At 42.1% G+C, this 24903-nt stretch overlaps 1 protein-coding gene across 1 annotated transcript in view; it reads right to left on the bottom strand.

Moving 5' to 3' along the window:
- The window catches only part of DCAF4 (DDB1 and CUL4 associated factor 4), a 693896-nt gene that overhangs the window by 146140 nt on the left and 522853 nt on the right, over nucleotides 1–24903 (bottom strand). The window contains exon 11 of the mRNA XM_044074668.1: nucleotides 19103–19200. Coding sequence (XP_043930603.1) covers nucleotides 19103–19200 — 98 coding nt within the window. The remainder of the gene's footprint in view (nucleotides 1–19102; nucleotides 19201–24903) is intronic.

The raw sequence follows: 24903 nt of genomic DNA, 5'->3' as shown, positions 1-24903 counted from the left end.
CAATAGTCAATGTGCAGTGGATCTGACTCTGTTTTGTTTTAAGTTAATTCCATTTGCAAGTAGGGGTAGCACACTCTGAACACTTCACTCTCTCTTTCTATCTGTCATAATCTGTCTGCCTAATCTTACTGATCTACCTGTCACTCTGTCTGTCTTGTTGTCAGTCCATCTGTCTATCTATATACCTTCCATTCTATCCAAATAAAACTAAGCCAGACCTTGCTGGTAAGAAAAAAAAACAGCAAATGTGGTTACCAAACAGACAACTCGGTATGTGACCATCACCAAGTCACTTGGTGGTCTGGATCCACATTTATATGAGGTCTAATGTTCTCCAAACTGTCTGCACTGAGTGTAGCATGGTCAGCTTACTGCCTCCAGCAGCATGTCTGTTGTAACAGAATTCAAGGCATCAGACTTGGGTATAATAACTAATGTTATTCATGCTGAGTTAGTCTTTTGCATATGATATGAGCAATACCAAAACAACTGATGTGCATGGCATGGATGGATAAAGCCCTGACTGCACCCTAGATGATCACTGTTCAACTAGCAGCACAGGCACTAGGGGGATCAGGCAGGGGGATGATGTGAGTGAATGGTCGACTGTGGCTCATTTATCATGGGGAGGGAGGAAGGCAGTTGGTCCACTGTATTGGCGACACCTGCAGGAATGCACATGTACTGCAACTGCATGAAGTACCTAGTGTGCCTGCATTGCAAGAAGTAAACTGCCTGGTTGGGAGGCTGCACATCCGCAGAAGTGCCATGCACTGATCAAATCAGCTTTGGCCGAGCTCACAGGATGCCAAGGGGTGGGTATAAGACAATTTGCAGCCTGGCCTACGCCTTAACACTTGACTCTTGACTCCACTACGGAATGAATGGGCCCACAGACTCTCACCTGGGAAGTCATTGGGATTGTCATGTGTACCTGATGGAAAAAAACAAAACAAAACATGGACTGACGTGCAGTACAGCATCTCTTTTACAGCACCAGTATTCAGCCGTCCCTGAATTGAGCATGTTTTTTTTTTCTACTTTCTTCTGTGCGTGCTCTACGCACTGTATACCATAAGTTCAAAGGTGAATACTACAGTAAGTACTCTGAAGGGCCATTTTAAGAGCAGCCAATATCCCAATGTCAGAATCAAACCCTGTACTTTGAGTCTATGAAGTAAAGATTTTAATCATTATGCCAAACCCAACCATTTTATATTTTTAGGTGTTTAGCACTTTTTTTTTTTGTTTGCATTTTTATATTCGTTTTACTTTATATATTTTATTTTTATTTCATTTTATTTAACATTTGTTTACTGGGAAAGTGCAACTTGGAACAAAGCCAATTTTCAGCGGAGGCCTGAAGAGAAACACTCTAGACACATGTTTTTGTGATGTGGGAGGAAACCGGGACACCCAGAGGAAACCTGCACGAATGCAGGAAGGACATGCAGACTCTGCTCAGAAGGCACCCCAGCTGAGAATCGAACTGGAGAACCTCTTGCTGTGAGCTGACAATGCAATTGCTGCACCATTGCACCGTACAGGTAGCCTCTGTTTATATGGAGTGCTAGTTATTTTTTGCTTAGTATTTGATTTGCAGTAGTCAGAGTTATTCGTGTGGGATAATTTCAAATTTGCCAACGAAGTTACCAGGGAACTCCAACACAATGAACACACCAAAGAACAAGGGTAGTTCCCCAGTACAAAAAGTCACGATCCACGTAGTGCAAACTATTTATTGTAATAAAAAAATACTGTTGAGCGCTTTCATCTAACCATTATAGATTTCATCAGAACAAGTAAATACCTCAATATACACCCTTTAAATACTTAAAAAACCACCAAAATGTAACCATCTGACCAATTATACAATTAATATTTAAAAACATACTAGTTCATATCCATCCACTTTAAAAAATTATTAAACAACTTTGTATATAAATTATATACATGTTCCCTACATAATCACTTTATAGATGTGAAAGGAATATGTTAAAAAATGTACATAATGTATAATAAATTATATGACAAATGTCTATGAATTCATTCCTATAATATATTAGACCATTAGATTTGCATTATAAATTTACATGAAAAATTATAATAAAAAATTGCATAAATGTGAACCACTATAATTTCCTTAAAGAAGTAGGAAATATAAAATACCAATAATACATGTTATAAACTCAAGATACAGGTGTTCAGATATATCATGAACATAAAATATACATATAAAACATACCCATCCATCAAAGTATATTTTAATACGAGAACACTTCCCCTTAACTATTTTGTACCTATCTTAACTTATATCATACCATTAACAATGGTTTAGTTGGAATATACTCATTAATACCCGGGTAGTTGGCTGCATTAAGCCTAATCTGCCACCTAATCTCTCTTTCGCCCAATATAGCTTTGATATTACCCCCCCTAGGATTACTACAGACCACATCTAAAATAGCAAATTTAAAAGTACTGCAACCAGGACTGTCTTCTATATGTCTGAATAAAGCATTATTTTTGTTTTTCTTCCTTATGCAGTACAAATGATCATAAATCCTGTTGCGTAGCCTTCTATCCGTCTTTCCAACATAAAAACTAGGACAGGTGGTACACTTCCCTATGTATACTACATGCTGTGTCTGACAATTTCCTCTTCTCAATATAATAGTACTTTTTAAACTGTTCTCCAAAATTATCTTATCTTCTAATAATATATACTGACATTGATTGCAATGTCCACATTGTCTAGTCCCTTTCAACCTACTATTCCCAATATTATTACCATAATTAGTTTTCATTTCTATTATACTCTTCAAATTCCTCCCAGTCTTGTACACAAAACTTGGTCTATCCCCAATCTTTTCATTGATCCCATCATCACTAGTCAATATATTCCAGTTGGTATCCAATATTTCTCTAAGCTTCCCAACATGCTGTCCATACTCTAGTATACAAGCTTTTTGATACATACTGTTGGCAGAGATCCCAGGCCTCTCACGGCCTTTATTAAATTCCATCCCTAATAGGGGTGGATACCTTTTCCCCCATCCTAGAATAACATATTGCGTGACGTCTGTAACCAATGATTCAGGGTAACCCCTATGTCTAAATAAATTCCCAATGTATTCCATCTCCTTTATCATATCATCCCTTCTAGACGTCATCCTTGCTGCTCTTATACATTGACCTTTAATTATACTCTTTTTCTGTGTATAGGGATGATTACTGGAATATTCCAAGTACGCATTACAAAAAGTTTCCTTTCTGTATATTTTTGACTGGAATGTATTGTCATCAGTAAAAATATAGGTATCCAAGTAGTTTATTCCCGTCCTACTACAGTTGTAAGTGAATTCCAAGTACTGTGTACTGCTATTGATGTATTGTATAAACCTATCCAACATATCCACACCTCCTTTCCATAAAACAAACAGATCATCAAGGAACCTTACATAACAACCTATGTACTCCATCCAGGGAGAATGTAATATATATTGTACCTCCCAATCTAACAGGACCAAGTTGGCGTATATTGGGGCACATGCCGCCCCCATAGCTACACCAGAAATCTGTTTGTAATACTCCCCCTCAAAATATATGTAATTGTTCTCTAAAACAATATTCATAAATTCTGATAGGAGTTCTACTTGGTCCTTTTCCAATAGACTGTATTTATTCAGACTGTTTGTAAATGTTGTCATTCCATCTTCACGGGGTATACAAGTGAATAATTCCTTGACGTCAATGGTTACAAAAATCAAGTTCTCATCCCATAGTTCAATCTTGAACATCCCCAGAAATTCCCAGGAATCTTTGACTAAATGTGGGACCCTAGTGTGCTTAGGGGGTTGTCATTAATGTGGTCATCAGTAGGAGCCGTATTTTTGCCGAATGGTACAAAAATTTTACATTTGTTTACTGGGTAGTGTTCGACTGGGCCATGTGTCCGTTTTCAACGGAGACCCTGAGAGAAAAGCTCCAAAAATACATTACAAATGATTTACAGAGACAAGATGAAAAACAAAGGATTGCATTCGTAGTTAAGGATACACACTAAGTATTATCAAGTACGTTACATAATGACTTACAAAGACATGATGAAAAAACTAAGCATTACTTACATAATTTAAGATACACCCTAAGCAATACTCGCATTGCAGAAGATAAAGCAGTAAACAGTAATCAAAATTGAGGTACAACACTTATAAACTTTTGTTATAAAAAGTTATGGGCAGAATAGGGGTCAGTAATCTAAAAGGACAGAGTTTATGCTAGTTATGTAGTAGGAAAGGTAGCCTATTGACATAAGAGAACAGAAGAGAAGAGGCGAGTGTAGAGAGAAGCATGATTAACCTGGAGATGTGCAGGAACATAGCCATTGTTTAGAGAAATATTCTTTGAGCAGTAGTTTGAAATTGTGAGTATCAGGAATAGTTAGAATATGCTGTGGAAGAGAGCTCCAGGTTTTGGCTATTTTAAAGGAATATAAGGAGTCTCTGCGATAGTTGAGAGATTTGGTTACACTGAGCATTAATTCGGCAGATGATCTTAGGAACCTAAGGTTTGTGTATGGTCGTACAAGGTCAGACAGAGTGGGGCAGTTGTCAGGTTTGTGGACGACTCTATCAGTGATAATTAGTTGGTTGAGAGATAATAAGTTGGGCAGTTCAATCCAGTTAAGATTTGTAGAGCGGAGCAATGATGTGAATTATGACGCAAGTTTGAGGGGAATTTGGCTATTTTATTCTAGCAAGTTTCGAGGTTGTAAAAATCTGATTTACATAGGATGGTAAAGATTTAGGAACAGTAGACTAAGTTCGATAGTAGGCTGGATCTGGCTGTTGATATTCTGGTGTAGTCAGTTAGGAAGGGTTTTGCCCTGTAGAGTACACCAAGTTTTATGTGGACTTTTTTTATTGTTAGTGATTTATGTTTATCGAATCTGAGACAGTTGTCTATTGTGACACCAAGAAGTTTAGTTTGCTCGACTGACTCAATTTTTGTTCCATTCGAGGAACAGATGGCGAGAGGGGATGGAGTGTTTTTTGCAGTATTGCAACTGAAGACAATAAGCTTAGTTTTGTTAGGGTTTAATACAAGTTGATGATCAGACAGGTAGTTTTCTATATCTTGGAGGGCATTTTGTGTTTTCTCTTGCAGGGGGGAAGAGCAGATGAGAGAGACATCATCAATACATTGAATGATAGAAGCCAGTTTAGTGGAGGTACTAAGGTTATTGGTAAATATGATAAAATGAACAAGGCTGAGGATGGAGCCTTGGGAACTCCAACAGTAACGGGTAGAAGTGGGGAGAGTTTGTTCTCCCGTTTGGTGGCTTGTTGACGATTAGAGAGATAGCTATGAAACCAGATTAGGGATGTTGTGCTGAGATTATAAGAGGTGAGCTTATTGAGGAGTATTTGATGTGAGACAGTGATGAAAGCTTTGGACATATCAAGGAAGGTAGCAGAGACGAGTTGGCCATTATTTCTGAGGAGATTAACAGTGTGAAGCTTATAAGAGCAGTATTAGTACTATGTCAAGGTCAGAAACTGTGTTGAGAAATAGATAAAAGGTTATTCTTAAGGAAGTGGTCAAGGATTTGTTGATGAATGCATTTTTCTAAGATTTTGGATAATGGAGAGAGAATGGCGACTGGCCGATAATTAGAAAGGTCAGTGGAAGGGCTGCCTTTATGGAGGGGTATGATATGGGATATTTTCTAGAGGAGAGGTACATACTGTTCAGAGATAAAGCAGCTGATTAGAATAGATATGGGGTAGGAGATGGTTGCACCAAGTTTCAGAAATTTGTTGGCCAGTTGGTCAGCTGCAAGAGAGCAGGGCTTTAACTTACTTAGGAGCCTTTTTATGCAACTAGTTCAGATTGGCTTAAGACTGAAAGAGTTAGGGTTATGTTTAGAGGAGTTGGAAATAGGGCAGTGTTTGCAGTGTTATTTAGCAAGGAAGTTACAGAGTTAATAAAGTGGGTACTGAATTGAGTAGCTATACACTCAGTTGTGCTGCTGGTTAATGGTGTCGGGATAATAGGTTTTCATGGGTTTAGAAGGTGGTTAATGGCTTGCCAAAATTTCTGAGGGTTGTTTTGATGTTTTTGCTGACATGTTTGGAAGTATGTTTTTTTTTTTTTTTTTGTCTTTTTTGATTTGTTTTTTGGCTTGATTTCTTATGGTAGGACGTTAGGTTGTCTTTTGTTTCTATTGTTGTGGTAAAGAGTCCAGGCTGCATCCCTTTGTTTGAGGAGCAGTTTAGTCTCTTTAGATAACCATGGTAGTTGTTTGGATTTAGCGCAAATTTTTCTAATGGGAGCTAAACTATTGGTTTGGAGTTAGGGAATAAGCCAAGCTGTCAAACTGAGTGTCTGTAATTGGGGATGCCAGAATACCCCTTCCCTCTGGGTCAGGAGGTTTGGAATCTGAGGAAAGTGCCATGGGGCAGTGGTGACAGGCTGCACAGCAAGAGGAACCAGTGCTGATGCCGGAGCCAGTCTGGAGCTATTAGAATGGTCCTTGGTTTTTCCTCCTTTATTTTGAGCAGTACTCTGGGGATCAGAGGTAGTGGAGGAAAGGCATAGACCGATAGATTGACCCAGGGGAAGGACAGGGCATCCATTTTCCAAGCCATGCAGTGATGCTCCCTGGTGCAGAATTTGTTGAGCTGATGGTAGGTGTGGGAGGCAAAGAGGTCGCCCTCCAGGGTGCCCCATTTCTGAGTTATCAGTGTGAAGGTTCTTCTGTTGAGCTGCTACTCGTGTGGGTCCAGAAGATTTCTGCTTAATTGGTCTGCCAGAGAGTTGAGATAGCCTGGCAGGAATTGCGCTAACAGATGTAGTTGCATGGCAGAGGCTGTGTGCCAAAGGGTCATGGCTGGCCTGCATAGGGGGTAGGAGTGAGTCCCTCCCTGTTTGTTAATGTACCGCATTACAGTGGTGTTGTCTGTTTTGATCAGGAGAGCCCCTGGAGAAAGAAGGGGCTTGAAAGCTGCACAGCCATCATCTCCTTTTGATTGATGTGCAGAGTGATTTGCTGTGGGCTTCATTGGCCCTGTATGCACCTGCTGTCCAGGTGTGCTCCCCAAGCATAGTCTGATGTGTCTGTGGTGAGGGTCTGGGTGGCGGAGGTGGTGGGAAAGGCAGTCCCTTGTTGTGGGAGCATGCTGTTGCCCACCAAAGAAAATATTTTCTGATGCAGGTAATTATACACAGAAGAGTTTCTAGGTCTTGAGAGTGTTGACACCAAAGGCTTTCTAGGTACAACTGAAATTTCCTCATATGCAGTCTGGCCTATGGAAGGAGTAGTGTGCAAGATGCCATGAACCCCAGAGCTTGCAGGATTTTCCTTGCAGATATCTGGGGATTGTTGGCTAGTTGAGGGAAGTAGGCTGTCAGGAAAATTTGTTTCTGTAGTGTAAGGTATGCTATCTGGGATGCTGTGTCCAGGCTTGCTCCCAGGAAGATAATCCTTTGGGTGGGCACCTGTTTGGATTTCTTTTCATTGATAGTGTACCCTAGGGAGTTTAGAAGAGTCTTGGCAAAGGCCAGGTGCTTGAGCAGCTTTTCCTGGCTGTCTGCCTGAATCACATGGGTAAATCTGAATATTTCTTCATCTTCAAAAGGCAATGGCTGGAGCCAGACAATTTGACTCTGGGAGCAGTGGATAAGCCAAAGGGAAGCACAGAGATCTGAAAGTGCTGAGATCCTGCCCTGAAACGGAGGTATTTCCTGCAAGATTCCCTGATAGGAATGTGGAGGTAGCCCTCTTTTAGATCTTGGGTGGCTAGCCAAGCATCCTTGGAGAGCATGGGTAGCAGTTGCTGGAGGGTGAGCATTTTGAATTTTGGAATCACCAGGAAGGTGTTCAGAATGGATAGATCATGGATAGGGCACCAGGTGTCCTCTTCTCTTTTCTGGGCACCAGGAAAAGTCTGGAGTAGAAACCCAGGCCTATCTGTTCTGCAGGAATGTGCTCTACTGCCCTCAGAGAGAGCATGGAAAGGATTTGCTTTTGAGCCTCTGCCCACTGGTTTGGAGGTAGATTTGGGAACCCTTTAGTGGTTGGAAGGGTGTGGAAGGAAAATTTGTACCACTGAGACACTATGTTCAGAACCCAGTGGCCGTTGATAATGGTGGACCAGGTGCTTGCGTGAAAGGAGAGTTTTCCTCCTAGGGGTAAGTGAAGGTGGGCAGAGGGAGGGGGTGGGTGGGAGTGAGTCATTGTGAGTTATTACCATAAGGGGGTGGCTTAGAACTCCCTGGTTTAGAAGTGGAGGTAGTCCACTGCTTAGATCTCTGCATTCCCTGTGGCTGCTGTCTTGGGGGGGGGTCTGGTACCCCGGGGTCTAGGCTGGACTGGTTTACTGGAAGCAGGAAAGGACCACTGCTTGGTGGGACAATGCCTGCTGAAACTAGGTGGCTGGACCTGCAAGAAGTCCTTAACTGTTTGCATAGATTTTGCTTTTTCTTACATCTTTTTTAGGACCTCTTCTGCCTTAGTGCCAAATAAGTTATCTTTGTTCAAGGGGCATCCAACAATTTAGATTTGACATGGTCTGGCAGGGGCTGTTCCTTAAGCCATGCATGCCTTCTAATGACAGATCCAGTGACTGCTGCCCTGCAAGAAGTTTCTAGGGTCTCAAAACCACAGTGAAAGGTGTGTTTAGTTACTTGACTTGCAGAATGCATTAACTCTTGTCATTTTTTAGATTCTGCCCAAGCAGGAAAGGAAGACGTCTTTTGTTTAAGGAGGTTCCAGGGTATGTTGCTGAAAATTCAGCACATGGAACTGACAATTTAGTGCCCTGATAGCAAGAGTAGCCGAGTTGTATACTTTTTTACCCCATCTGTCCAGTTCTCGGGAATCCCTATCTGGGTGGGATTCTTAGCAGAGGTTGCTTTAATTCCTTTAGGCCCTTGAGAAATTATCTCCTGGGTCAGCAGTAGGATTTTTAAAGAAAAATTTGTGTGATTCAGGGACTCGGTAGTACCTGTCTGGTTTTCTGGGTGCAGGAGGGAGGGTGTCAGAAGTCAAGCTGGATTTCAGGAAGATATCCTCCACAACATCCAGGACTGGGGGGTTGGCCAAAGGTCTCTGCTGTGGAAGACCTAGGAATTCCCTGCGTCTCTTTTTAGACTGAGGGTAGTCTTGACCCTCCATTTGGAAATGCTCCCTTAAGGTATGCAGGGTTTCCCCAAAGGTAAAATCCTTTGGGGGAGAGGATGAAGGAATGGAGTCCTCCGCATCAGAATCCTCATAAGTAGAGAGGGGTTGTATGTCTTCATATTCAGATGCATCAGATTCATCTGACTCTTGTTCAGACAAAGTACAGTTATGTACACTTACCATAAATGTAGATGTTCAAGTGTATTCACTGTTGCAGTCATTACATTTGGGTTATCTGCCTGCAGGTAGCCCTCAGCCGGCCTGAATATCAAAGTCTTGGATTCCTGCGTCGGATGTTGTCTCTTCTTCCATAACGTCAGGTCATCAGGGGTATAAAACATGCAGCCGAAGCCATTACATTAGTTTTTCATGCCCCAGATGTCAGATGCCCCCATAATGGAAAGCAATTATATGTTAGGATACACCTCCAACAAAAAGCAAATACACCAGAAATCTGAAATACACTAAACAAGAAGATAAGTATAGCTAAGAGAAGTCAGGGGGCTGGAGGGAGGGGTAAAAAGGGCTGCAACAGTGAATACACTTGAACATCTACATTTATGGTAAGTGTACACAATTGTACTACGTTCTTTGTGTTTCACTGTTGCAGTCATTACATTTGGGTTGATTCTCAATGCTGAGGAAGGAGTTAGAGAGCATTAGGACCAGCTATTAAGCCCTGCAAAACTGCAGTGGCAAAACCAGCTCTGGATTTAGAGAAAATAGGCATGTGGTAATGCCTGGTGAAGGTATGTACAGAGCTCCAGGTAGCAGCTTCTAGGATGTCCTTGGTAGGGACACCTCTGAGAAAGGCTGTAGAGGTAGATGCAGCCCTGGTGGAATGTGATCTTATCCCCTGTGGGGTAGGTTTTCCATGGTGCTTATAGTGCTTATAGCAGAAATTAATGCAATGGGCTATCTACTTAGAAATGGTTTGGTTTGAAATGGCCTTTCCCTCTGCTGCTGCAGCAAAGCCAACTAGCAGCTGTTCAGATTTTCTGAGAGGCTTAGTCCTGTCCAAATAAAATCTAAGTTGCCTGTGCATGTCCAAAGAGTGCAGTATTCGTTCTCCTTTGTTTTGTAGATTAGGGAAAAAAGTAGGCAAATGAATGGACTGATTAAGGGCCACACTAGACACCATCTTGGACATAAAGGAAGGCTTGGTCCTGAGGGACACCCTGTCTGCATGGAAGATGATGAATGGCTCCACTGCCATGAGGGCCTGTAATTCAGACACTCTTCTTGCCGAAGTGATGGCTAGAAGGAAGGCTGTTTTCCAAGAAAGGAATTTCAACTCTGCAGTTGCAGCTGGATCAAAAGGAGGTAGAGTGAGCTTTTCCAATACAAAATTAAGGTCCCAGGCTGGATAGGGGCTCTCCTGGGTGGTCTTAAATGTTTGGCCCGTCTGAGGAATTGCTTTAGCAGGGGGTGAGAGAAAAGGGGTAGTTCAGTACTATAATGAACTGAAATGACAGAGGCATGAATTTTATTTGATGAGAAGGAAAGGCCCTTGTGGAGCATCTCTGTTAAGTACTGAAGAATATGTGGTAAGCTGGGAACCATTGTGCTCATCCCCTGAGTCTGGCTCCAGGAACAGTATCATTTCCACTTTTCAGCATAAGATTTTCTAGTACTAGGCCTCCTTGACTCCAGAATGACATCTAGCACCTGCTTACGGATGGATGCCATTGGAGAGCTCAAGGAATTAGCCAGGCTGCAAGGTTCAGGGTTTGAGGTTGAGGGTGCAGAATCCGGCCCTCCTGCTGGGACAGCAGAGAAGGGGTCTGAGGCAGGTGCCATGGTTCCAGCAGTGACATACTGTGCAAGAGGGGGTACCAGTGCTGGCATGGCCAGTCTGGTGCAGTCAGTATTGTCCTTGGTTTGTCCTGCTTGATCTTTAGCAGAACTTTTGAGCGAAGAGGCAAAGGGGGAAAGGCATAAACAGAGAGGCTTTCCCAGGTGAAGGACAGGGAACCACATTCCAAGCTTGACTGTGGGAAGTCCTTGTGCAGAATTTGTCCACTTGGTAGTTCTGAGGGGAGGCAAACAGGTCTATCTCTGGATTCTCCCATTTGCTTCTCAAAAGAGGTTGAATATCTTTGGTTCCAGTTTCCACTCGTGGGGGTCCATTAGATTTCTGCTTAGGTTGTCTGCCAGTGAATTTAGCTTGCCTGGTAGGACTTGAGTTTGTAGGTGCACTTGGTCGCTCAAGGCTGTGTTCCACAGAGCCATGGCTAGTCTGCAGAGAGGGCACAAGTGGGTTCCCCTGCTTGTTAATGTACCACATAACAGTGGTCGTCTGCCAGTGAATTTAGCTTGCCTGGCAGGACTTGAGCTTGTAGGTGCACTTGGTAGCTCAAGGCTGTGTTCCACAGAGCCATGGCTAGTCTGCAGAGAGGGTACGAGTGGCTTCCCCCCTGCTTGTTTATGTACCACATAACAGTGGTGTTGTTTGTCTTTACCAATAATTGTCCTGGAAGAATGTGGTCCTTGGAAGGCTGTTAGGGAATTCTGTACAGCTAAAATTTCTTTTTGATTGATATGCAGGTGCATCTGACTCTGGTTCCATTTGCCCTGAATGCACTGCCTTGCCAAGTGAGCCCCCCATGCATAGTTTGATACGTCTGTTGTTAGGGTTTGGGCGGCAGGGGGTAGAGTGAATGGGAGTCCCTTGTTGTGGTAGCAGGCCTCTGCCCACCAAAGGAACTCTGTCTTTATGCAAGGAATGATAGGAATCATTGATTCCAGGTCCTGAGAATGTTGACACCATAGGCTTTTTAGATACCATTGTAGTTTCCTCATATGCAGTCTTGCATATGGAATTAGTAGAATGCAAGAAGCCATGAACCCCAGGGCTTGCAGGATTTTTCTTGCAGATAGCTGGGTCTTTGTGGCCAGTAGTTTGAAGTAGGATGTCAAATAAACTTGTTTCTCTGGCGTGAGGTAAGCCATCTGGGAAGTTGTGTTCAAGCTTGCTCCCAGGAATACAATTTGTTGGCAGGGTACTAGATGAGACTTATTTTAGTTTATGGTGTACCCCAGTGAGGTTAGAAGTTTCTTTACAAATGCCAGATGATTTAGTAGCATGTCCTGGCTTTCTGCCTGAATTAGACAATCGTCCAGGTATGGGTAGATTTGAATATTTCTTTGCCTGCAAAATGCAATGACAGGAGCTAGACACTTTGTGAATAGCCTGGGTGCAGTAGATAAGCCAAAGGGAAGTGCAGAGAACTGATAGTGCATGGAGCCTGCTCTGAAGCATAGGTATTTCCTGCAAGATTCCCTTACTGGAATGTGCAGGTAAGTTTCCTTTAAGTCTAAGGTTGCCAACCAGGCATCTTTGCCTAGCATAGGAAGCAGCTGTTGACGTGTTAGCATTTTGAATTTTGGGATTACCAAAAAGGTGTTTAGAATAGAGAGGTCCAAGATAGGACACCAGGAGCTGTCTTTTCTGGGTACCAGGAAAAGTCTTGAGTAAAAACCTTGTCCCCTTTCTTCTGCTGGGACAGGTTGAATAGCCCTGATACTTAGAAGAGAGAGAGAGAGAACCTGCTGTTGAGCGTCTTGCCCACTGATTTGGGGGCAGGTCTGGCCAACCATTTGGGGTTGGTAAGGTGTGGAAGTGGAATCTGTATCATTGGAAAACTATATTTAAAACCCATTTGTCCAGGGTAATGAGTTCCCAGTTTTTTGCATGCAGGGCGATCTTTCCCCCTAATGGAGCAGGCAGCTGAGCAGGGCTTTGAAGGTTTAAAGTTAAGTCATTGTGACATTTTTCCACAGGGGGTGTCTTACTACTTCCAGTTCTGGAAGTGGGAGCCCCCCACTGCTTAGGTCTGTGAGTACCTTGAGACTGTAGCCTAGGTGGTCTGCTGTTCCTGGGTTTGGACTGAGAAGACCTGGAAGAGAGAGGAAAGGACCAATTCTTAGAAGGCCAATGCCTGCGAAATCTAGGAGGCTATACTTGCAGGAAATTTTTAACAGTTTGCATAGATTTAGCTTTTTCCTCCATCTTTTTAAGGACTTCTTCTGCTTTGTTGCCAAACAGGTGGTCTTGGTTTAGGGGAGCATCCAGTAATTTAGCTTTAACATGATCTGGCAAATTTTGCTCCTTAAGCCAAGCATGCCTTCTAAGTACAGACCCAATGACAGTAGCCCTGCAAGATGCTTCTAAAGAGTCAAAACCACATTGCAAGGTATGTTTACCAACTTGTTCAGCAGAATGCATTAAATCCTGTAAATTCTTTATTTTCAGCACAGTCAGGAATCAACATAATTTTCTGTTTAAGTAGTCCCATAATATGCTGCTGATACTTTAACATATGACACTGGCAGTTTAAGGCCTTAATGGCCAAAGTAGCAGAAGTGTATACCCATCTGTCCAAGGCCCTGGAATCTCTATCAGAGGGGGTAGGGTTTTTGGCAGCAGTAGCCTTAATGCCTTTAGGTCCTTGGGAAATGGTCTCTGGGTCTGCAGTAGGATTCTTGAAGAGGAACTTGTGAGAGTCAGGTACTCTGTAATACCTGTCAGGCTTCCTGGGAGCTGGAGGTAAAGTGTCTGGGGCCAGGTGAGATTCCAAGAAGACATCATCTACAATGTCCAGGACAGGAGGGATAACTGGATAACTATAGGCCTGTGTTGAGGGAGGAGTAAGAATTCCCTAAGCCTCTTTTTGGAGTCAGAAAAATCCTGGCTTTCCCAACGGAAATGCTCCCTAAGAGTGTGCAAGGTTTCACCAAAAGAAAAATCTTCTGGAGGGGAAGCACAGGGAATGGAATCCTCTGCATCAGAATCCTCAGAGGTAGATAAGGGCAAATCCTGGTAATCAGAAGAAACAGAAATTTCAGAATCCTGATCAGAAGAATCAGAAGGAAAATCAGTTCTAGGTCTCTTAGAGGGTGAAGGCTGGCTTCCCCTAATTAAAGTAATAAGGTCTTCAGCCATTCTTATCATTTGTTTTTTAGGCATATGGGCCTGATCATGTGGTTTGGACGTCGGTTTTCTAGGCGTGGGTCGAGTTTTGGGCCTTGAAGAAGAAGATGGCTTCAGTTTGAAATGCAAGTCAGTAGGCCTAAATACACCCTCAGAAGCTGGTGCCTTCACAGCGACTCCGGACCCATCCAAGGTAGAGACATCCGCAGGTTCCATAGTCGAAGAAGCATCTCGCAGCATACAGGACTCCGAATGGGTCTCAGTAGAGGCCTGCGAATCTGATGTAGCAGGTATCAGGGACTGCGAAAGTGCCTCACTTAGTACCAGCGAACTGGTGATTAGCTTAACGGAAGTGTCGTCGGCAGCTTTGGACCTATGCGGTCTGTCTCTGTCTTTATCTTTATGTTTTTTTGAAAAGTTGGTAGTCGGATGGCTTACCAAGCCATTTCTGGATAGTTAAACAGAGTACCAAAATAATTTTCTTCAAAAAGAGACCGATGACGAATAGTCCAGGGGTTGAATAAGGCACAAAACCAACAGCGAGGGACGTCGTGGTCTGGGCCTAAGCAAGGAATGCAGTACGAATGAAAATCTTTGAGGTATTTGCTTTCCACAGGTAATAAAATTGTTAACTTTTACTGACATCGGTTAAGAGCAAGAAAAAGGATCTCTGACAGGGTACTTAGCTTTTTTGAAGACTTCGGTTCTGAAACTCGAAAATGGAAATTTCAGGAGTCGGCCGACCGGCACTTGCGAACTGCTTCTGCTTCGGGCACCACGCAGCAAGAAAGACTGGTGTAACGGCATCGGCTGCATGTTTTATAACCCTGACGACCTGACATCATGGAAGAAGAGACAGCATCCGACGCAGGAATCCAAGACTTTGATATTCAGGCCAGCTGAATGCTACCTGCAGGCAGATAACCCAAATGCAATGACTGCAACAGTGAAACACGAAGAACATCTACAGGGGACAGATCTCTTTTCCTTTTGGAGGGGGCAGCGTGGCTTCCCCTGATCAGCATGATAAGGTCTTCCGCCATTTTAAGCATTTGAGACTGAGGCAAGGAAGCAGGTGCCTGAGATTGGGTAGGTGGCTTCTTGGGGTGTGGTTCAGACCCTGGGCATTAGAAACTCGGTCGTTTTTGAAAGAACAGTAGTTGCGAAAGAAGATGACGGTTTGTGTCGAGAACTGGTAGTGTGAAGGACTTCCTCGGAAGCCGGTGCCTGCTCAGCGGCTCTGGACCCATCCAAGGTAGAAACGACCGCAGAATCCTTAGTTGAAGAAGAGTTTTGCGGCATACCTGACTCTTAAAGGATCTCGGTAGTGGCCTGTGAATTCAAAGCGGGCATCAGGGGCTATGAAAGTACCTCACTGAGGACCGGAGAACTGACCACTAGCTTAACGGCAGCATTGCCGGTAGGTTTGGACCTGTGCAGTCTGTCTCTGTCTTTATCTTTACATTTTTTCAGAAGATCTGCTATTGGATGGCTTACCAAAGCCATATCGGAGTTTGAGGATTGTAAGTGAAAATATCTGGCTACAATAAGGGCCCGATAATGGACAGTTCTGGCATTGAACAAAGCACAGAAGCGACAGTGGGGAACGTCGTGGTCTGGGCCTAAACAAGTGACGCAGTAAGAATGGAAGTCTCGGTGTGTTATTTGCTTTCCACAGGCGAGACAATTATTAACTTTTTCCTGACAAAGTTAGTGCAAGAAAAAAGGATCCCCAATGGGGTACTTAGCTTTAGAAGACTTCAACTTCAACTCGGTTAATGAAAACTCAGGTAGCGGCCGACCGGCACTCGTGCAAACTGCTTCAGGCTCCACGGCAAGAAAGACTGGTGTAATGGCGTCGGCTACCTTACTTTATACTACTGATGACCTGACGTCAGTCCTGGAGTGACAGCAACTGACGCAGAAATACTAAGTCTCTGATATTCGGGACAGCCGAAGGCTACCCTGGCAGGCATAACCCAAATGTGATGACTGCAACAGTGAAACACGAAGAACATCTGCTAAGCAGTGATTTTCTTTGATATGTGGAACTATGGGGATCATTATGTAAGGAGGAGCATGCTTTAAGGATAGAAACTACATTTATGGCACATATGTTTTTTAGTACTTACCCACGCATAATCCCACATTTTATAGTACAGTGAACCCTGAAAAGTAGGAGTCCAAATGGACAGTAATCAATAATGGTGATATATATGGGGGAGGTCAGATTAAACAAAACAGTTGCTGGACACACATCTGTAGAATTCGAAAATGTGATTTTTTTCCATACATTTAAAACATTCCTTATGTTACTGATGGTACAAGCCAATCAACTACTTTGAGGATACTCACAACATTGCTGTTCAACTGAAAGCATCCTTTACAAAATATGCAGTTTATATATTATGAGACATATCAAGGAAAGCTGCAAGCTAAAAAAAGTCCCCGATTAAAAGAAAAATGTCACAAAATATCTACTGTAACAATAATAAGATTTCAGCAATACAATAGTTGGCACAATCAGAAGAGACAACATGGAAAACATTCTAAACATTTTCCACTGGAAGACAGACCCATTTCCAGTATTACATCACCATACTGGCATTTAAATAGCCATTAAACATAACACAGAGGACATTCTACCTCCTGATTAGTTCCTTGCCAGTGGACGCTCCACAAAAGAATTCCTTATATGAAGGACCCAACCTAAGAAGAAATAAACATAAAGGAGGATATCCTGGATTCTGGAATAACTATAAAAAAATGTGATAGAGGAAAGACAGTCACACCTGCTAAATGAGATAAGTCCTGTTACAGTAAATCAGTTTGTAAAAATCTTGTTCTCTTTCAGGATATGTCAGTCAGAATGTAATTAACCAATTAGATGTCTCCTGGTGCATGACTAATCACAAGTAAATAACAAATATGTTCTTGGAATATCAACTGGTCAGTGAGAAGGCCTTTTTGCAATGGGAAAGTTTTGAGATTTCCTCTTCTGATACCTTCAGCTTGGCACAACTCTAGGGCAGACAGCAATCATTGCAGCAGCACTCATCAGGATAGAAGGGCACACTCTTGCCCTGCATTCCCCAAGTCTGAATCCACTGCAGTGAGTAAGCCGAGCTTAGAAGAGAGAAACACACACACACTATAAAGGTAAGCATTTACTTAACTTACAGGAAATGCACATGTAGATGCTGGATGGACAGAATCTCTAAGCACAAATGATACTGTGGTGGGCCTGTTCGTACATTAACTGTATGGTCAACACATACTGAGGTCAAGATTTTTTTTTCTCTCAAGTACCTGACAAATGTGAAATGAGAACACATGCCTACAAGGCCACTTTGGGCCAAATGAGTTTTGAATGTATAAAAGAGTATAGTCTGTGTATCATATGCAAACTCTATGCTTGCAGGATAATTCCTTATGTGGTAAGGAAATAATTGATTCAAAATAAATTCACATAAATGTGCTGGATGCAGCAGCCTCTGTAGAACAAAAATGTTTTTACAGTCCAGTTTTTTCATGGTAAAGTAATGCTATTCTCTGTTACTAACCAGTGGAACAGTAAAATCCATATTTATACAAGTATAGTAACTGGACAATACAAAAGGGTGTGAGTATGTGTAAAGTAAAGTGATGATCTGGAGATCATACAGGTGTTCACACGCACAAAGTTAATATTTTAACATTATATGCTACATGAGAATTACATATACAAATATCTCTTTTCTTGTGAAGATAGAACACACTTTAAAAAGTAGCCAATTTCTTTGTTCATGGAAGATCAAACTGATTTTCTACCCCAACCCCAACTAAATAAATTAAGCTTTTGTTCTTCTTGACTACGAGTCTCTATCCCTCTGAGTTACTTTAAAAAAGTATAGTTAATTCTAGTCTTTCTGACAGTTTCATGGCTCGAACAGAAGAGAAATCTGTGGCTGTTTCTTCATGCAGAAGAATAAATCCCAGCATAGAGAGCCCAGCTAAATTAAGATTTTTGACTTCCATCTCAGGATTTTTCTGTACAGAAAACCATTCTTTTTCAAAGATGCAGAACACAAAGTTTCATTCACACTATGTCACAAACTACAACGGCTGCAAAACTTTGTTTCAAAGACAGTATGTATCTGGGGCTTTCTTGCTATATTTCACATGATGAAACTGAACGTTGCTCTTCCTCGACGGCCCACCTCTAATTTCTCATTGTGTAGTTACTTGTGTTGAATCAGACACCATGTCAGCACATGCTCATTCACTAAACCTTCTCCTTCCACTTTCAACTAATAATCCTGCCCCTATTTCTGCCATGATCACCTGACATTTCTCCTTCCAGTCATACAGAAGTCCTCCCAAGCATCGACTTACTCAGTTTCTATTGATGCTCGTTCCAAACACTCTATCACATTTTCCCCAAAAGCATTCAATGCTGTATCTTCTTAGCCTACGATTACACTCAACGACAACATTCACTCCACCAACATTCCACTGGATGCTAAAACAGTTATACCATGTTTCTGTGCACTCATAGCACTCTCCTAACTCACATGGGCCACCTCTCCTTTTTGGCTAGAATTCATTTTGCACAGGTTAAATTATTTTTAATTGTGCCATGCTCTTACATCCTAGTGCTGTTTCCAAACATCAACAACCCTTCAAGGAAGATGTCAGACAGTACCTCTCTTAAAAAACAGTACAATAATTTCCCTAGCACCCTAGCCAAATTACTCCTAATCAGCATAAATAGCATATTGAGTCTCCCCTGAAAATAAACTACGTCTAGTGGGAACTAATACAATAAAAAAGTATATAAAATGGATACATGCAAACATTGCACAGCACTGCCTGAACATTTATATAATTTCCAATACTTTACTCCTTAATGCACGCCTGCAATCTTTTTTGTTTGTTTTGTTTTACATTAGAGTCCAAAATTAAACAATGGGGACTGTCTTAAAAAATAGTCACTTACTAACCCTTTTAGTAAACTGCTGTGCCAAAACATCACTGTTAATTCCAAAAGTCTGTCTGTGACCAGTGACTGCATCAGTGACAAGGACACATCTGGAGAGGCCTAAGAATAAAATTTAAAGTGTTTAGTTAATGTGATTTTACAGAACTCCAACAGCATTTCATACCTAATGTTTTCTGAACAACAGTACTTATAATTAACTGTGGAAAATTATAAAACAGGTCTGAAACTGAAATAATTTAACTGGTTAAAAGTAGAAATATTCATTATTACAAGAAATGCAACTGTGGTCTCAGTCCACAAATCACACAACAAGCAAATTAGCCATAAAATGCTGCCAGACCTTAATTTACATCAAATACAGCTACATGCAGTACACAGGAGAGAACAGGAGTTGCTTGCTACTGCTACCTAAACCAGCTTAGGCAGGTGCTTCAGGAGTGTTTATCACCTTTTTTTTTAACTTGCTTTAAGTCTGCTTTGCAATGTTTTCCATGTTTATGTGGCAACATCTGCTGTATAAAACATGGTCATTTCTACATTCAAGTCAGCATTAGCTAAACATAGTGATAAACTATGTAATAGAAAAACATCTCCGAGTCTACTGCTATTTCTTATCTGACCAGGTGATAAATGAAAAAGCTTTAATGTACTCTGCACTGTTTGAACAAAGTTCAGAAATGACTATCACTATGGTAGGAAAACTGCATATCTCCGATGATGCAATGCAGTGTGGATGAATGCAAACACTATTTCCTTGATCTATGAACTATAATGAATAAGATTTTTCTGATGACATTCTCTCTAGAGAAGTAAACAATTATGCCAAAGAAATATCACTCATAACTTCTGTTACATCAGTTTGTCAGAAATGAAAAAACTCACTTTGTATTTTAACTGTTCATCTGATAAATGTAATTCTCTAAACCTCTAGATTGTCTATGATTTAAACATTTTTTTATTGCTGTTGCTGTGAATTCTTTGCAAAGTGTTTATTTTTTATTTCTGTTTTTTTTCAACGTTAGAAATAACAGTAGAGCTTGCTAACTAGAAAAATGTGGAAAATTTCACATAGAATACCAAAAACTGCACCAATGCATTACTGAACATCATAAAGAAATGCATATTTGGATTATGTATGGGCACATTCTATTTGATGGGTGCAATCTATTTGAATGCACCTAATGCAATCAAATATCAGGTCAGATGAACCATTTTGTTCCATGGTGATGATACGTACTTCAAGATCTCATTAACTTCTTCATTAATAAACATATTTATTTTACTGACTTCAATTGGCTTTCTGATTTAGTCCCAAAAAGCCAAAGGGGAAACAAAGGAAGAGTAGTGCCAGACTGCAAACTTAAGGGCCATTTTGGACTAGCCAGTTAACCTACCAGTAGGTCCTTGGTAGGTGAGAGGAAGACTGATATTTCATTCTTATGGCTCTTGCGCTGATATTCAGACTTATGATACATATATCAAAAACCTATGCGCTTGGCCTCTATGGATGAAGCTCTGACTATATCCGAGATGGCCATAAATTAATCAATAGCTTGTATGCTAGAGAAGGTAGGCGAGGGAGCGTAACAGTATGTCACCAATGCTGGCACACCCATACATGTGGTGTGGGTGGTTGGGGGTGGGGAGGAAGTCTGGCCCACTGCAATACCAACATCTACTGAAGAGACGCATGCATGGCTCACACTGTATGCGCAAGGGATACGTGCTTCACTCTGCCAAGTAGTGCTTTCACTGTAGGCGTCATAGGGAATGTGCAACAGTGTACATACTTATGGCAGATGGGATTGCAGTCCACTGCATTAGTGAGCATGCACATCACTTGCTGGGAGAGGGGTTACAACTAAAATAAGAAAGCCTGTTATGGTTACCTAGATGATGGTCTCCTATGATCAGCTCTTGCCCCAGGAAAAAAAAAAATAGGTTAAGTGATTGTGTGATGACAGATGGTTAGCAGGCAGTGAGTGGATAAGAGAATATGTTTAAAAAAAATCTAGCTATAGGTAGTTACAATTTCTTATTTTTGACAGGTACTTTGAAAGCCCATGATATTATTACTGGCAATTTGATTTAACAGTTAAAATGGATGAAGCATTATAGTTGAACTGGATATACTTAACTGAAATGTATAACAGACACTTGAACAATACTCCTTCCTTCCAGGCAATATGGGTTACACTACTGGTTGTTTGTGCTTTCCTGGTTTATATAAAACACATTGTGAAAATATCAAAAATGAGGGGGAAAAAACGGCAAGTAGCTGAAAGCTACACATGAAATGCTGATACACAATACAGTCAAGAATATTACCTGCTAACCACCACTTTCTTTATAAGAACAAACCAAATTTGTTTGTTTTCTGTGTGGGGATTGTACCCCAATGCCTGTTACTTTATGGAAATCTTCAAAGTTAAACTACACTTCTACAAAAGAGGCACCTCAGAGAAATTCTTAGACATGTGGCTTGCACAATCTACTCCTCCATTTCACAAACAGCCACTACTGCACCCACTGTCTATCAATATTCAGACATCCTCCAATCCTAGTAACAAACTCTCCCCAATACAACTAGTAGCCTGTAAAGCCCTGAGGTCAGGAACAAGACAACCACCACTCATGTAAGGAAACATATGTACATACTGGCACCCTCAAAAAACAAAATAGCCACGAGAATACACCCAATAAAATTCTTTATTAGCGCTTTCGTCTCTAGTCAGAAAACTTCATCAGACAAATATTGCAGCCAACCCCACCCCATTTTTATACTTCCACAATCATGACTTCACTTCCTGTACAAATTAAAATACAATTCATGTAAAAACCACATCAATAACCATAATATTAAAATATTATACATCATGAACACTGTAAATATAATCAATCGGCAGATTTATATGACGGCCAAATAAATTACATATAAAATTTGGATTTTAGTCTCAATATAGAGCTGATAGATATAACGCTATTCAGCCCAGGATATTCTGAGGTATTAGCTCTCAGCTGCCATTTCAATTCCTTTTGCTCCAAAAAATCATTAAGGGGGCCACCTCTTTCCCCTACAATGGCTTGATCTATGATGGTAAAACTAAACTTGTGTCCTTCATGTGAAAGAATATGTGCAGCCAGGGCGTTTTTCATATCTTTTTTTACGTAGTTATGTTGGTATACCTATGAACCTATATGATTGGATGGGTAATAGGAAATTCACCCCAGGGATCACTTCTGTGGTTCTGCTTCACAGGGGCACAGGAAAATAATTTTCTTGGGTGGCGAAAGCCAGGGTACATTTTTGGCTAGGCTTGTACAGGCCCTAGGGCCAATAGCCTAGTACCTACCTATGAAATGCGTGTCCTTAAAGCATTGGTGGTTTTCCCTATATAAAAACAGGGACATAAAGAACACTGCCAGATATACAACCCCTTTGCTGCTGCATGTATACTTCCTAGGTAAGTGATACTTACCAAAGTGTGGAATATATACTTCCTTCCCTTCTCTGATGTCCCTACATTGAAAGCAAAACCCACATTTAACCATTCCTTCTCCTCCCTTTCCATATCCCTTCCAGTTTTTTTTCTACAATATTTTTAAAATTCTCTTCTTTTCTATATAAAATTCTGGGTGGCAGCTTCCAGGGGAACTCCTCTGAGGAATGCTGTGGAAGTGGAGGCTGCCCTAGTGGAATGAGTTCGGGGGGGGGGTTCCCATGCCATCTGTAGCAGAAATGGATACAGTGCGATATCCATTTAGAAATGGTTTGTTTGGAAATGGGCTTCCCCTCTGCCTCTGGAGCAAAGCTGACAAGTAGTTGGTCTGTTTTCCTGAAGGGTTTAGTATGGTCCAGATAGTATCTGAGCTGTCTGTGCATGTCTAGTGAGTGCAGAATTATTTCCCCCTTGTTTTGAAGGTTAGGAAAGAAGGTGGGTAGATGTATGGCTTGGTTGAGAGTTACATTAGATACCACCTTAGGCATAAAGGAGGGATTAGTCCTCAGGGAGACCATGTCTGTATGGAAGATGATGAAGGACTCAATGGCCATCAGTGCCTGAAGTTCTGAAACCCTTCTGGCTGAGGTGATAGCTAGGAGAAAAGTAGTTTTCCAGGAGAGGTATCTTAGTTCGGCTGAAGCAGCAGCTTCGATGGGTGGTAAAGTTAGTTTTTCCAAAACATAATTCAGGTCCCAGACTGGAGTGGGTGGCGTTCTGGGAGGTCTGATATTAGAAGCCCATCTGAGGAACTGTTTAATCAAAGGATAGGAGAACAGGGGCTGTTCTATATCAGAATGAGCTGAAATGGCTGAGGTGTGTATTTTAATAGAGGAGAAGGAGAGGCCACTATTAAGTAGGTAGGTAGACCAGAATAAGAGGGATGGAAGGTTGTGAGGTATTTCCCCCTCTGGAGTGGCTCCAGGAGCAGAATCTTTTCCATTTTCCTGCGTAAGATTTTCTGGTGCTGGGCCTTCTGGCCTCTATGATAATGTCTAGGACCTGTTTGATTAACAGGGGCCCCTTGTTTGCCTTTAGAGTATTAGCCATGCTGATAGTTTGAGAGTCTGCAAGTTTGGGTGCACCCCCCCCCACCACCTGAGTTAAGAGGTCTGAGATCAGGGGAAGCTGTCTAGGAGGCTGTAAGGTCAAGCTGCGCAGTAAGGGGTAACAATGTTGTCTGGGCCAATCTGGAGCAATGAGGATGGCCTTTGGTCTCTCCTCCCTTATTTTGATCAGTACCTTGGGAATAAGGGGCAGAGGAGGGAATGCGTACACAAACAGGGTGTTCAGGTGAAGGTCAAGGCATCCACCTTCAACGCTAGGTGGTGCTACTCCCTGGTACAGAATTTATTCAGGTGATGGTTGAGATGCGAAGCAAAGAGATCACCTCCGGAGTCCCCCACGGCTGAGTGATTTGTAAAAGAAAATTTTCTGTGGAGCTGTCATTCATGGGGGTCAAGTAAGTTTCTGCTTAAGTTGTCTGCCAGGGTGTTGTTGATCCCTAGTAGATATTAGGCTATCAGGTGTAGCCCCATGGAAGAGGCTGTCAGCCAGACGTTCATGGCTAGCCTGCACAGAGGGTAAGACTGGGCCCCCCCCCCTGTTTGTTGATGTGGTTGTTACTGTGGTGTTGTCTGTTTTGATAAGGAGAACCTCTGCCTTGAGATGGGGTTTGAAGGATGTTAGAGCCTTTTGTACTGCCGTCATTTCCTTCTGGTTGATGTGTAAGGAAAGGTGCTGGGCATTCCAAAGACCTTGGGTGCACCTGCCTTCTAGGTGAGCACCCCAAGCTATGTCTGAGGTGTTGGTGGCAATGGTCTGCCCGGTTGGGCAGAGGGTGAAGGAAAGATCCTTGTTCTGGGCCCAGGCCTCTGCCCACCAGAGAAACTTGGCCCTTATACAGGGGATCAGAGGGGAGAGAGGTTTCTAGAGGTTGAGAGTGCTGACACCAAAGGTTATTTAGGTACCACTGAAGTTTTCTCATGTGAAGCCTGGTCAGAGGAATTTGAAGGATGCATGATGCCATGTACCCCAAGGCTTGCAGGAACTTCCTCGCAGTGAGGTGACTTCTGGAAGCCAGCTGAGTAAAATAGAGAGGCAGGAAGCTCTGCTTTTCTGGGGATATTAAGGACATTTTGTGATGCTGTGTCCAGCAGGGCTCCCAAGAAAATGATCTTCCTGGAGACTGTTTGCCTTGATTTATTCACATTGATGGTGTACCCTAAGGAGGATAGGAGGAAGTCCTTGAGGAGCTTTTCTTTGCAATCTGCCTGAATGAGGCAGTCATCCAGATAAGGGT

This window comes from Protopterus annectens, chromosome 6.part0, assembly GCF_019279795.1.
Source record: "Protopterus annectens isolate FY-2018-M chromosome 6.part0, PAN1.0, whole genome shotgun sequence".
NCBI lineage: Eukaryota > Metazoa > Chordata > Ceratodontiformes > Protopteridae > Protopterus > Protopterus annectens.
This window is presented reverse-complemented; position numbering and strand designations above follow the sequence as displayed.